This window comes from Cyrtonyx montezumae, unplaced genomic scaffold (genome assembly GCF_038088225.1).
Source record: "Cyrtonyx montezumae isolate F1298 unplaced genomic scaffold, pur_monq_1.0 scaffold_8, whole genome shotgun sequence".
Lineage (NCBI taxonomy): Eukaryota > Metazoa > Chordata > Aves > Galliformes > Odontophoridae > Cyrtonyx > Cyrtonyx montezumae.
Genome location: NW_027072089.1, coordinates 85,298,173 through 85,313,531, shown reverse-complemented (window position 1 = coordinate 85,313,531; position 15,359 = coordinate 85,298,173). Strand labels below are relative to the sequence as shown.

Sequence of the window (15,359 nt, the reverse complement as noted above, 5' to 3'; positions counted from 1 at the left end):
AACACTGATAAAGTATTTAGCTGTTTTACAAGTCACATTCTGGTTATTCAGACTTGCTAATTTTTTCATGACAAATATGAAAAGAAATTGTATTACACATTTAAAATGGGAATCAGAGTTTTTTTGCCCTCACCTGCCAAAAGCAACACAAGAAGCACGTTTGTCAGAATCAAGTCCAGAGCAGTCAAAAGGCTCAAATCATTTAGTACTGAACAACAGAAATGGAAGAATTTTGCTCAGAAGACAAAACATACCTAATTCACAGTGAAGGCATTTAAGTAGGTTGTTGGAAATCATTAAAGAAATGTTACACACCATGGATAAAAACCTTGACAGAAAGGTACATAACTATTACATGTTGCTTATAAGCTTTATTATTAATTGTTCAGATTCTTTACTGGAGAGGACTCAACCCAAAATGCATTAATGTCAATGGAAAGGCTTTTCCTCACTTAAAATTATGCCTAAGTTCACCTTATCTCCGTTATGCAGGATAGGGCAAAAGGCATTTGAAAAACAAACAAGGTAACTGTGTTGACTAACGTAATTAGACACATTTTAGACCATAAGACAGAACCAAATTAAAAGCATGTCTGTGAAAAGGATAATGTGAACTGCTATTTTTTTCTCATTCCGTAGGAGCACCTGCTAAACATCAGCCAGAACACAGTCTGAAATGGACATGATCAGAAAAATGCATTTTTCACAATCCTGATGCTAACAAAGGAGAAAAGGACCTTTTTTTTTATTTTTTCTCCCAGTACAGACAACAGTACAATATTTCCAGAAGAAGCTATAATGCCTACTTGCATACACTAGCTTAGTTTATTGAACATTTATCAAAAGCGAAACTTTGAAATGCACAAATATAAGTAGCTTTAAAGTGTATGCTACTGAACAGTTGAGAAAGTGGTTGCCCGAGTTATGTCATTTCTCATGGCACCATCCTGCTGAGCAACTTTTACCTGCCAGAGACCAAACATCCAGACCTTCTGGAGACAAGGAGGCTGTTCCCTTCATGTCTGAAGCTTGAGAATGTGACTGGATTCTGCACTTCCATGACAAAAAAATAGCCATATTTAAAGACACTCTGTGCCATCTGAATGAGATTCTACTTTTTTTTTTTTTTAAATAACAGCTTTTAAAGGCACATTTTCACATGGAACAGCCCTTATAGAAAAGAAAAAAGGAACACAGAATGCTCATACATAATTTGCAGTCTTATCATGCAGATTATTTATAAACTATCATTTATAAGTTCATAAGTTCATAAGTTCATAAGGTTGGAAAGGACCTATAAGATCATCTAGTCCAACCATCCTCCTATCACTATCCCTACCCAACTACTAAATCAAATCCCTTAGCTCCTCATCTAAACGCTTCTTGAACAGCGCTAGGGATGGTGCCTCAACCACCTCCCTAGGCAGGCCATTCCAGTGCTTGACCACTCTTTCAGAGAAAAAATGTTTCCTCAGGTCTAATCTAAATCTTCCCCGGCGCAACTTGTGGCCATTCCCTCTCGTCCTGTCGTTATTTATCAGAGAGAAGAGGCCCAACCCCTCCTCACCACAACCCCCCTTCAGGAAGTGGTAGAGTGCAATAAGGTCTCCTCTGAGCCTCCTCTTCTCCAGACTAAACAATCCCAGCTCCCTCAGCCGCTCCTCATAAGACTTGTGCTCCAGACCCCTCACCAGTTTTGTTGCCCTTCTCTGAACACGCTCCAGGGCCTCAATGTCCTTCTTGTAGTGAGGGGCCCAAAACTGAACACAGTACTCGAGGTGCGGCCGTACCAGAGCTGAGTACAGGGGGATGATCACCTCCCTGCTCCTGCTGGCTATACTATTTCTAATACATGCCAGGATGCTGTTGGCCTTCTTGGCCACCTGGGCACACTGCCGGCTCATGTTGAGCCGAGCATCAACCAACACCCCCAGGTCCTTTTCCTCTCTACATTCTTCAAGCCATTCTGCCCCAAGCCTATAGCATTGCATGGGGTTATTGTGGCCAAAGTGCAGGACCCGGCACTTGGTCTTATTGAATCTCATCCCATTGAGCTCAGCCCAGCTGTTCAGCCTATCCAAATCCCTCTGAAGGGCCTCCCTACCCTCAGGCAGTTTGACACATCCTCCCAACTTGGTGTCATCTGCAAACTTACTGAGGGTACACTCAATTCCCTCGTCTAGGTCATCAATAAAGATATTAAACAAGATGGGCCCCAAAACTGACCCTTGGGGGACACCACTCGTAACAGGACGCCAGCTGGACTTAACTCCATTAACCACTACCCTCTGGGCACGGCCCTCCAGCCAGTTCTCCACCCAGAGAAGAGTGAACCTGTCCACACCACGGGCTGCCAGTTTCCTTAGGAGAATACTGTGGGAGACCGTGTCAAAGGCCTTGCTGAAGTCCAGGTAGACTACATCAACAGCCTTTCCCTCATCTACCTGTCTGGTCACCCAGTCATAGAAGGAGATGAGGTTGGACAAGCATGACCTGCCCCTGGTGAACCCGTGCTGGCTGGGTCTGATCCCTTTATTGCCATGCACATGTCGTGTGATTTCCCTCAAGATCATCTGTTCCATAACTTTCCCTGATACCGAGGTCAGGCTGACAGGCCTGTAGTTCCCTGGGTCTTCCTTACGGCCTTTCTTGTAGATGGGAGTCACATCATCAAGCCTCCAATCTTGTGGGACCTCTCCAGATAACCAGGAATTCTGATAGATGGCAGAAAGTGGCTCAGCAATCACCTCTGCTAGCTCCCTCAGCACCCTTGGGTGGATCCCATCTGGCCCCATGGACTTGTGGCAGTTCAGATGGAAGAGAAGATCTCTGACTGTCTCTGCTTGGATCACAGGGGGTGCATTATGCGCCCCGTCCCGGACTTCCAGGTCAGGGCAAGTACTGTGTGGACAACTGTTCTGTCTATTAAAGACAGATGTGAAGAAGGCATTGAGAACCTCAGCCTTTTCCTTATCATCTGTGGTTACATTGCCTGCCTCGTTGAGTAAAGGAGGGAAATTTTCCTTAGTTTTTCTCTTACTGTTAATATATTTGTAAAAGGGTTTCCTATTCTTTACAGCAGTAGCCAGTCTAAGTTCAAGCTGGGCTTTAGCATTTCTAATTTTCTGCCTGCAGATCTTGGCCAGTTCTCTGTAGTCACCCCAAGTAGCCTGACCCATCTTCCAGAGGACATAGACTCTCTTTTTCTCTTGGAGTCTCAACAAAAGATCCCGGTTTATCCACACTGGTCTTTTTCTCCTCCGGCTTGACTTACGGGACACCGGGACTGCCTGCTCCTGTGCCTTTAAGATTTCCATCTTGAGGAGCATCCAGGCTTCCTGGACCCCTTTACCCCTCAGGAGCAAGTCCCAAGGGACCCTTGCAACAAGTGTCCTGAACAGGTCAAAGTCTGCCCTCCGGAAGTCCAAGGTAATAGTTTTGCTAGTCACCCTCTTGACGTCACCCAGAATAGCAAACTCCACCATTTCATGGTCACTCTGGCCAAGACAATCTCCAACCTTCACATCCCCTACTAGTCCTTCCCTGTTAGTGAAGAGTAGGTCTAGCAAGGCATCTCCCCTGGTAGGCTCTTGCACCAGCTGTGTCAGGAAGCAATCATCCACACATTCTAGAAATCTCAAGGACGGCTTCCTCTGCGCAGTATTGTATTTCCAGCATATATCAGGGAAGTTGAAGTCCCCCATGAGAACGAGTGCTGGCCATCGTGCAACATCTACGAGTTGTTTATAGAACACCTCATCTATTTCTTCATCCTGACTAGGTGGTCTATAACAGACCCCCACCACGATGTCACTCCTAAAGACTATCCCCCTGATCCTTATCCATAGACACTCTACTTTGTCATTTCCAACCTCTAGCTCTTCAACATCAAAACACTCTCTGATATAGAGAGCTATGCCACCACCCTTTCTTCCCTGTCTATCCCTTCTGAAGAGCTTGTAGCCATCAATCCCAGTATTCCAGTCATGGGAGAGGTCCCACCATGTTTCTGTAATAGCCACAAGGTCATAGTTAGCCTGCCTCACAATGGCTTCAAGCTCTTCTTGTTTGTTGCCCATGCTGCGTGCATTGGTATAGATGCACTTCAGCTGAGATATCTGCCTCACCCCTTTCTCCAGCACAGCCTCCTTAGGCTCTTTACTGGTAAGCCCTGTTTTATCCCCTTCCCCCATTACAATGATTTATCACAGCTAGTTTAAAGCTCTCTCAATGAGTCCAGCTAGCTCCTGTGCTTTCCTGTATTCATTTCCCCCTTTGAGATAGGTGCATCCCATCAACAGATAACAGGCCAGGAGCCGAGTAAACTGTCCCATGGTCAAAAAACCCAAAGTGTCTATCTCTACACCAACCTCTCAGCCAATTATTCATCACCTGTGTTTTCCTAGCCCATTCTGTGTCCTTCACCAGCCCAGAAGGTATGGAAGCAAACACCACTTGTGCTCCCACCCCTTGAACTAATCGCCCTAATCCCCTGAAATCTCTTTTCATAGTTCGCAGGCTTCTCTGAGATATTTCATTGCAGTCTGCCTGAACTACGAGTAATGGGTAGTAGTCGGTGGGGCGTATCAAGTCCGGGAGTCTTCTAGTAATGTCCCTGATCCGAGCCCCAGGGAGACAGCACACTTCCCTGTGGTTTGGGTCTGGTCTGCAAATGGGGCCCTCAGTTCCCTTTAGAAGGGAGCCACCCACTACGATCACCTTCCTTTCTTTCTTAGTAGCAGCAGTCTCAATGCACGGAGGTGACTGCCTTGCCATTGGTGACCTCCTGCGGGAATCTTCCTGCACTTCACCCCTTATCACCTCTTCAACTTCCAATGCTGCAAATCTATTGCTTAGGAGTATCTGGGGACACTGGGGAGGCAGAGGGGGAGATTGCCCACGGTACCGAGCAGGGACTCTCTGCCAGCCCTCCCTATCCCTCAGATATCCCCCTTCTGCCCTACGGGGACAGGTCAGGGAGTCCACCACCAACTGTGGGGGATCTCCCTGGTACCTTTCTCTCTGGCACTCTAGGGAGTTACTCCACCAGTCAATCTCCCGCTCACAGTCCCTGATGGCCCTCAGTCTCTCAACCTCCTCTTTCAGTTCAACCACCATGCTAAGCAGATCTTCCACCTGCTCACACCTTGCACAGGAAAACTGCTTAGCACCCTCATCTAGTAGTAGCAGGCTCTGACACTCCTTGCAACCAGAGACCTGTGTAGCCACACTTCTAGGCAGACCTTCTGTCTGGGTTGCCACAGCCTTCTTAAGGCAAGCCCTCTGTCTAGTAGAGACCATGGCACAAAAAAAAAAAATAAAAACAAAGAAATGAAAAAATTGAAAGTAAATAAATAAATAATAGTTTATAATAATATATAGATAGATATGAATTGTAATGTGGTACTTCGCTGCCCTCCCTGAGCCCTTCAGGGATATACCCCTTCAGCCCTATTCAGCTGAGGGGTGTGGGCGAGGGTGCTGAAACCCTGGCAATGCCTATGCCTCCTTGATGCCTACGCCTCGTTAACGCCTACCTCGTTAACGCCTGTGCCTCGTTAACGCTTCGTTAACCTCTCGTGAGAACAGCCGTTGGGACTAGCTGTTCTCACTCGGTTCCCCAGAGACTGGAACCTCCCGAAAGCCCGCCCTGTACCTCAATCAGCCACTGCAGCTCCGGCTGTGCCGACTTCAAAGCAGTTGATCACGAGGACAATATATAAACTATTATATTATAGTTATTTATTTTTATTTATTTTTTATTATTTATTATTATAAATTATAAACTATTATTTCAACTGTTCTTGCTTTATTGGTTTTCTTCTATTCTTCTATTTTTTATGGTTTTATTCTATTTCTTCTATTGATTTCCTTTATTAAAGTACTTAGTAAAAAAAGTAAGTCACACCAAAAATAATGCCTTTTGTTTATTTCCATGGAAACTACAACAACTACAATGAGCACAGTAACACTATTTGATAGAGCAAATTCTCACAGTCACCATCATTAGCGATGCATTTTCACCATGCTCATAAAAATCTGCATCAATAGAGGTGACTCACTGTCACTGTCCCCACTGCTGAAATGTATCACCACCACCTCCCCGTGCTTGCATCCACTGTTTGGTCTCCAGAAACATTCAGCAAGCATCAATGAATGACAATAGGTGCCATTCTTTCCACATGGAGGAAATGACACACCTTTGCTTTGGAGGCACTTCCATGTCAAATACCATTTTGTCACATAAGACAACGAAATGCATCACAGTATTTGTGGACAGGTTCAACCTCTATTTGCCATGCCACCAACATTCACCTTTGATGTCATGGGGTAATGTAATAAAACAGGAGGTATTACTTTCGGGCCCTCATACATAAGCTGTTTGCTTTAACCACGTTGGGGACTTGTTTGCTTTTCAAGCAGAGAGTTTGTGTTTCAAGAACAATGCCAAGACAGTATTATAATATTAATTCATCTACCAGACACTAATGCACATCTTGGATGGTTTGGTCATTCTGCCTTAGCCCCCGAAAGCACTCAAGGATTAAGCTATCAGTCCATTAATACAGACCCTGGTGTGCCCTTCTGCTTATTAATGGGAAATATATTTGTATAATTCCTATAGCATCATAACCCCAGTTTAACAGTGCCAAATATTTCCTAACATTTGTTAATTTTCTTTAAAAACAACATTTTCAATAAACACTAGTTGCCTTCAGTCTGTTGCAACAGGTAGAAGAGACATTGCTATGCCCTCACTACATCTACAGAGAAAAAAAAAAAGAGGAATGGAAGTAGCTGATTTCTTTCCACAGTAGCTGGGTTTGGCCCAAGGAAATTTCCCATCCCACAATGAATGAAATTGTGCTCCTTCCTATCACATTCCCATCAGAAAATAACTACAACTCAAATATTTGTGAGAAATGGCTTAGTACTACAATATGATCTTGCAGCTTTTGCTGCAGAGCACAAAAATTTTTGAAAGAAAAGACCATAGGTCACATTTATCAAGGAACTGTGCTGTCAATGATTGCATTTCAACAGAATTATACATCTCCAACACAGTTCTGCCACTTGTATAAACAGAGCTTAAGGGAAGACAGAAGATAATAAACTGCTTTTCTTTAGTTTGGAGATGGAGGCCTGATTCTCCTCGGTTTTGTTCCTGTACTCAATTGCAGAGAGAATGCACCAATCAAGCCAAAAGCCTTTAGTCTTTTTTTCTGCTTGTATTCCTCTGCCCAGCAGGGATTTACCAGGCTCACAGAGCAAGCAAGAATAGCTGCAGGGCAGCATCAGATTTGCCCACAGTTTTATACTGCTTTCTTGATGAGCAGAATGGCTGGCATGCAGGAAGGTTCTGGCCCCACAGCCAAGCAGCTCCTCCCCATGTTAGGGGTTTGGCACTAAGCTCAATTCAGAAACTTTACACTAGCACAAAGTCAGTCAGGAGGCTGTTTAAGTGCTGCTGGGAGGCTATTAGGAAGCCTTGTAGGGGCCATTTACAGCCCCTTGAATCCCTTTGCCCCAAGGAGTGTAAGGTCTAAAGCTATATTTTCCCTTCATTTCTGTCTCCAACTTTCACACTGAAACTTCACGTCACTCTGGGGACTGTGCACGTGCCAGATGTGCAAACAGCTGTGCCCAAATCTCATTTAGTTTCTGATCTCTCAATTTCTCCCATCTCTGCCCTGGGAAATAAGACACTTTTCTCTTAAGACCTACTTCCACCTAGTGCTGTGCAGATACCTTCCTTTCAATACAGTTTTACAGTCCTGTGTATTTATACTGGGCCACAAATTGGTTGTTGCTGCCCAATATGATCACAAAGAAAATGTTCCGGCTTTGCATGTAATCAGCTTGTGTTCTTGTTCTTGAGTTTAAAGAGGTGCTGGAATTGTGGTGTCTGTAATCATATAAAATCTGATTTAACTGACAGTACTAATGGAGGCTCAGCAATTCTGGGATACAGGGTATTTTAGTTAAGTCACCTGCATGGATAATTCAGAGGTTGTCTGGATGTCAAATAAGACTTTCCTCAAGACACAGAGGAGGGAAAAAGGAGCAAAACCCTTGAAAAACATCTGCTTATTTCTAGTAGTTCTAGTTAGTCAGGCTTCTTGCCAAAAGCTCATTAAAGGTAATTAAAGGGAGGAAAAAAGTACATGATCATATTTATTATGTAGATGAAGAAAAGAAATTTTGAGTATTTATGATTAAAAAAGGAGAAAGAAGTGTTGATACCTCGGCTTCTTGTAGGGTCCCATGGTTCACACACAGCATGTCTGGACAAGTGATAGGAGAACCACAACCTTCTTGAATAGCCAGCTGCATATACTGTTTCAGGCACTAGAAATAATAACAGAGAAAAAAGTTAGAGCCCACATGTTGGTAGCATAGCAATGCTAGAACTTCCACACAGCTACCACTTTCACTGCCTTAATTGGCTGTCCTGAAGCTCCAGCACACAGAAAACATCAATTATTATAAGTGTGAATACTACAAGTCATTACATTGGAAAGAATGCAACATGAAACAATTAATAATGTGTGACTTCATCTGCTGAGCATTGCGTTTATCCAGATCAGCAAGTCAGTGCTAACTCGTACACTCTGCTCAATCAAGTTTAGTAGATTATATGGGGGGATCCTTCATACTAATTAAAGAGGCTTCATTCTTTTGTCTTTCCTCCTGCATTCTTAATTCAGACTCTCAGTCAGCAGTCTCCATTGTAGGAGACCTCGTTTACAAGAAAGAGGCTACCGTCCCCAGCTCCATAAAAGGGGGAGGCTTAGAAAGTTACAGGAGGTTATAATCTGCTCAACACGGTGTGCAACTACCAGTTCTCTCCTCCCTCTCAAGGCTCCACTGAGATCAGGTAACTTCCACGATTTACAATGATTTATCATCAGCTTCTGGTCTATTCAGAAAGAGTTCAAAGTCTATTTTCAGCATGGACACCTTCTTAGGAATGTTTCAGACTGTTTAATAACACAAAAATGGCAGGATTCTCCATTCCAAGAAAAATAAGCCATCTGCTCCCCCACCTTTTATTTGGCATGCCAGTTTCAGAAAGATGTAATTTGGACCTTAGGGATCCACAAATCTTTTGTCTATTTAATGCATATGAGACCACCTCCAGTGAAGTCATGAAACAAAAACTGGGGCAATGGACTGACGCACAGTGCACTAATTTTATCTCCAAAGTACACAGGCAAGTAAGTGAACCTCCTTGAACAAAATCAAAGAGCATACAGTAAATTGCAAATCACCACTAACAAAATAACAACATGTGGATTTCTGGCTCTGGAAATTTCATTTCCATTTCCATGTTTTTATTCCATCTCTTCAATGAAATGTCCCTTTTAACGCCTTTTTGGTTAATCCAAATGAACTACACACAGGCAGTAGTTCAAGCAAGTAGAAGCAGATTAAATTAGTGGCATTCAAAATGAGTTTACTTTTTATTTATAAACATTTGAAGTGTATACATATTGGGTATGCTCCTTAGGTACCAGGGTTCCTCATGTCTCACTCCCTCTCCTCACAGGAGACTTGATTACCTTCTGCACCAAGTCCTTTTGCAACATTTGGGGAAGGGGAAAAGTTCCCCTTCTGCCAAAGCATTTAGTCTGCCTTAGTTCCTTAGCAAGCATGAGAGAACAGCCTTTTACTTTCAGTGAGATCCTGCCTTCTGTCTCCTCTGTGGTGCTGCCTGATATTGAGTAATTTGTTTTGACAGCATGGTGCAGTGCATTTGTATTTTGGGGGCAGCTCAGGTCAGCTGGGTACAGAGCAGGGACAAAGGCTGAGAAGTTCCTGCAGGCCTAGCAGCAGCCCAGGGGCTTGTTCTCAATTTAGACTTCCAGGACAGAAGCTCAGCACACTGACATTTAACCTGCTCTCATCATGGGCAGGAAGTGCTTAAGGAGCTTCCAACAACAGCATGGGGTTTGAATTCAGCTTCTGTATCCACTATATGAGCCACCAGGGACACTAAGCGAGGATAACAGTTTTTGGGGGACTGTTAATGCACAGGAATTCTTCTCACTCATCATTTGACTGTAGGTGAGAATACCAAGTTTTAAGCCTCCTTGCAATACTTTTAGAGGGTGCTGTGCTTATAGAGGGTGATTTGGACAGATTTTACAACAGATCTGTGCAGTGCCAAGGATCTTAACATGTTTCACCAAAAACCTCCATGCTAAATAGTTTTATAGCTATTATATCTTTTGCCTTGATTTTCTGAGCTTGGAGAATGTATTCTGGAAGCCATTCAAAAAGGTGATGAAAGGACTTAGAGGAAGCTTTTAACATTTATCATAGAAGGATTAAGCTTTATACCTAAGTCTATACTCGAACGAAGATTCGAACTTCTTGTTCCCTCCTTCACAAGTTAGCAGTAAAAAAAGGTGGTAGAAAATAGCTAACATTTTAAAATACATCTCCACAATAACAGCAAGACTGTTTTTTTAGGGAAGTTTTACTTTATTTACAGTCCAGCAACTAATTTAGCTACTTAGTTGAAAAATGGCAAAGTATCTGAATTGACATACAAACTGCATATGTGATGAAAAGAGTTTATACAATGAACCAGGATTCATTTTTCAGCAGTATGTTCTACACTATGAAGAACTCATTACACAGATGCAAAATAAGATTATTTTTTCATGCTTTTTGTCTAAAAAGGCAAACAATATCCCAATCAGAAAAAAAAAACTGTACATATTACATATACTATTTAATCGCTCTACAAAATGAAGGTAAGATGAAGGTACGTGTGATACCAGAGTTCCATGAAGAGAGTTTCATCCTAGGTCACCTCAAGGACCCCAAGGCCTCAACATCCTTGGGCTTACACCCTCACCAACTTATCACTGTGTAGTGATGCACAAGCATAGAGAGCAGTCAGTGGCTGAGAAGCTGCACTACAAAACCTGTGGTTTTTGGTGAGAATTTTAGACATGGAGAGCCATGCTCTTTGTGGCCCAATCAAGTCACGTTCAGCAACCTTCCCACTAGCAAATGAGGTTTCCACAAATGCCTCAAGTAGTTAAGGCAGAATGGTCAAGGCAACAGTATTAAAAACCCACTGAGGTCTTACAGGTTTACAGCCTGCTGCCTGCAGATGAAATCTTGAGGTTTGGCTCCATTGCATTTGCTCCATCAAATAAATGGTAGACAGCAAGCAAAGGAATTTTAACTCCCATACTTGCAACCATACCCTGATTGGTTTATGCTCATCTTTACTGAGATTTTGCCCACCCAAGCACCTATGTCATGTAGAATGTATTTTTGTTCTGGGAAACATAATAAAAAATCCTGATGTAAAGAGCAATTGATTTTTAAATGTAACAACAGCACTCCACTAGTAGAAACTGGTACATCCAATCAGAAGGTTTTGATAATGATCTAACTTTGCCAATCAAGTTTTGCTCCTGCTGGACTAGTGTCAACTTCAGTGAAAATAGTTCTACAAATCATTTTATTTCTGCCTAATATTCATAATGTATAATGTTATCTTTTTCAAATAATTTGCTCTCTAAGCATTTGAAGCAAACATTTGTTTTTGACATTAAGATATTTTTGTCTTTCAGGCCTTCTGTCACTTAATAAAATAAGGTCAATGTCTATTTACCTACCTCAAAAAAGTGATTCTCATGAGTATCTGGTAGGTTAGGGCCTGTAAATCATTTAGATCAAATTATGGTACATGTAACATACATGCATTTGTTTTTATAACCGTTCTTCATTTTAAATCAAGAATGAGTTGAAAGTGTAATTTCAGAATTACATTGTTAGGTAATGATGTGACAAAGACATTATATCCCTCTCACTGCAAAATGTTATGTTTCTATTCAAAGCCATTTTCTGATAATCTATCAGAGACAAAAGACAGATCTCAGTCATTTCTACATACTACATTTTCAAGTACACCGATATATCCTATTACCTTGCTCTTCTCCTTTCTCATCACAGCAATTCACCTGCCTAAATGCAGCATCGTTTTGGATGTTAAAACATAAAAGAAAACTATGTATGTAATATGGCAAAATTGAACAGGTAGCATTAGGAAAGTTGGAGGGATGGCTAGTAAGAAGAAAAACTGAATCAGAAAATCACATTAAGTTTAACTTGGAAGATGACCTTTTAAGGTCATCTAATTCAACTTCCCATAAATGAACAGGGATATCCACAGCAGAACATGAGGTGCAATTTCCCCTTGTTCTATCAAACCCTGATAAAAAAATCTATCCCTTTCTTTCTTATAGTCCCCATTTAGATACTGAAAGGCCACTATCAGATCTCCCCAGAGCCTTCTTTTCTCCAGGCTGAACAGCCCCAGCTCTCTCAGCCTGTTCTCACCAGGGAAGTGTTCCATCCCCTGGATCATTTTTGTGGCCATCGTTTGGACAGGTCTACACTCTAACAGGTCCATGTCTCTCCTGTAGTGAGTACTCCACACCCAGACACAGTATTCCAGAGTGAGACCTCACCAGCGCAGAGAAGAGTAGCAGGATCACCTCCCTGAACCTGCAAGCCATGCTTCTTTGCATGCAGCCCAGGACAAGGTTGGTTGCCTGGGCTGGGAGTGCACACTGCTGGCTCATGTCCAGCCTGTCATCCACCAGTACCCCCAAGCCTTTTTCAGCAAGACTGTGCTCAATCCTTTCACTCCCTGGCTTGAACTGATAGCATGGGTTACTATGACCCAGGCGCACGACCTTGCACTTGTTTTTGTTAAATCTCATGAGGTTCTCCTTGGCTTACTGCTTGAGCTTATTTAGGTCTCTCTGGATGGCATCCCATCCCTCAGGCTTGCTGACTATTCCCCACAGCTTGGTGCCATCAGCAATTTTTCTGCTGGTGCACTCAATCCCCCTGTTGATATCAGTGATGAAGATACAAAAGAGCACTGATCCCAGTACAGACCCCTGAGGGACTCGACTCACCATTAATCTCCATCTGGACATTGAGCTATTGACCACTACTGTCAGGGTATAATCTTGCAACCAGTTCCTGATCCATTGAACAGCCCACTGGCATATTTCCTGTCAAGTGCTCCAAATACTGCCACTGATCACCATGCAGCAGTTGATACAGACTAAGTAAGGGTGTTTTTATTTAATTAAACACTGCAATAACAGTAGAAATGGGGGGAGGGGGGAAGCAGGACTAGAGTGTTTCTTACTCTCTCCTAGAGTATGAGCTACATTAAACATGAACGTGAAAGAAATCATTTAAAATATTCTGCCAAAAGAAGAAAGTCTTTCCGACTAATGTATAACAGGAAGATGATTTCAATTACAGAAAAAACAAGAAAATTTCAGGTTCCCATCCACAAAACTGATCTAAAACGTTAAATCTCCTTCCTAGATTTCAGTTCTCAAAACCGTATTGAGTTTGGGTTTTTTAACCTGGGTATTCTTTCACACACTCAAAATTGGAAGGGTGAAATAAAAGACTGTATGTGGAGAGAGGACATAACTTTTTGATTGGCATTCCAGAGGCCACGAATACCTTTGTCTTACGATAGCAGTCACTTCAGTTCTATGCAGTGTTCATGCACAAGACATAGCTCTCATTTCTTTCTTTTTTATAAACGTTACCTATTTTTCAGAGCATACACATGGCAATGCAGTAGTCTCGTTATTTATATGTGTTACTGACTTGTTAGAATTCTAACAAATTAACAGGACATTCATAATTGTCATAAAATGCACCTCTGCACATTCAATCTGTAAGATGGACCACTCACTTCCAATGTGTAGTAATCAAACTCCTGAAATCTGTCAAGCACTTCTAAACAGGTCTTAAAACCAGATGAATTTGTCCTGTTGTCAATTAGCTTGGATGCATCTGCACTTCACTGGGCAGGGCTTTTCCAAACTAAAAGAGTTTGTTAAAAGCATAATGAAAGTTCATCAATAAAACAAGTACTTTTATTGCCCAATCTGTATTTTAGCTAAGGACCACAGGCAGCAATAAATGAAGTTACCTTTAAATGGACATAATCAAATGGATAAGTCAGGCCACAGAAAAGCTTTATGGAGAAAGATGCTTGAAAGGAAGTTAAAAAAAATCCCTTTCAGCCTGTAATGGCATATTATCTTGTGGCTAAGAGGAGGCAGAAGAAAAATAGGATTTGACAAGCATCTTATTTCTTCATAACTAAGTCAAAACATCAACAAGGAAAGATGACAATGGACCAGAACATAATGTCCTCCTGCTGCTCCGCAAACCTGTTTTTTCAGGGGATCTTCCACGTTTGTCTGAGGGATTTTCTGTAGTCTAATGCCAATGGTGCTAGATTCTGCTCAGATATGCAGCCTAAAACAAAATTTACACATGACCTTCCACAATATGGAAGCATTTCACAAAAATCAAGATATCTTCCTGGTAATCTTTGCCATAAAGCATCACCACAAAACAAAAAATGACCCAAGAACATGACTAAAAAACTCACTGCCATAAACCTCAACCAGCTGTGAACACCATTTGCAAACAAATCTGTATCAAATTAAACATTATCTTACTAACAGCTACAAAACAGATGTGACCATGAAGCTGATGTCACAAGCTGGTTCAGCTACTGCAATGTTCTAAAGCACTGACAGCTTACTTCACATCTATTTCTTTATTTCTTAAACAGAGGTAACCAACTTCACTGATACAGTGCTGTGATGAAACATTTTGGTTCTCTCTTCCTCACCTGTTCTCCCCAGTCTCCTGTTGGTTACTACTGAGCTGCTACCATCCCTGCAGACTTCAGGAACATGTAGCCCATCTTTCTGAATGGTAGCATCCATCAAGAGGCAGTGCGTACATTTGTGCCTTTCTGATACTCAATACAGAAATACATGCAAGAAGTTCTTAAACCACCTAAATTATGATGAAAATGCTAAGTGTTCAGTGCCAATATTGGCAGGCGTGGGAATTTTCTTTATTTTAACTTTTAAAAAAGCTATTCTGAAACATTTCAAGTGTAAAGCTGGGGAAAAAAAAAAAGTCTGCAATGTCAAAATTAGGCATTTACCTGTGGGTGGAAACAGAAAACAATCTGAGGTGAGTATTATATAAAGTAAGTGGGGCACTGCAGTACAAGGGCTATTTAGGAACAGGAGAACACAGTGTTCTAGTGCAGCCATGAGCACATGCAGATGTCTCCTAGGATGAGGAAAAGTGGAAGAAGAGGGAGTCAAGAAGTTCCCTCTTGAAAGTTAGCATAGAGAAAGAGAAGAGATAATATAACCCACTGTTTTCTAGATTAAGGCAACTCAAATTTTCCCTTACTCATAAATTTTACTAAGTCCTTCACTGGAATATTTACATATATTGCTTCATTTAGTAGACATCCT

General features: G+C 42.0%; 1 protein-coding gene across 2 annotated transcripts in view; it reads right to left on the bottom strand.

The window, feature by feature from the left end:
* RNF144B (ring finger protein 144B) overlaps positions 1-15,359 on the bottom strand; it is an 84,108-nt gene that overhangs the window by 13,441 nt on the left and 55,308 nt on the right. For both annotated transcript variants that reach the window (XM_065752440.1, XM_065752439.1), the window contains exon 3: positions 8,245-8,349. In XM_065752440.1, coding sequence (XP_065608512.1) covers positions 8,245-8,349 — 105 coding nt within the window. The remainder of the gene's footprint in view (positions 1-8,244; positions 8,350-15,359) is intronic.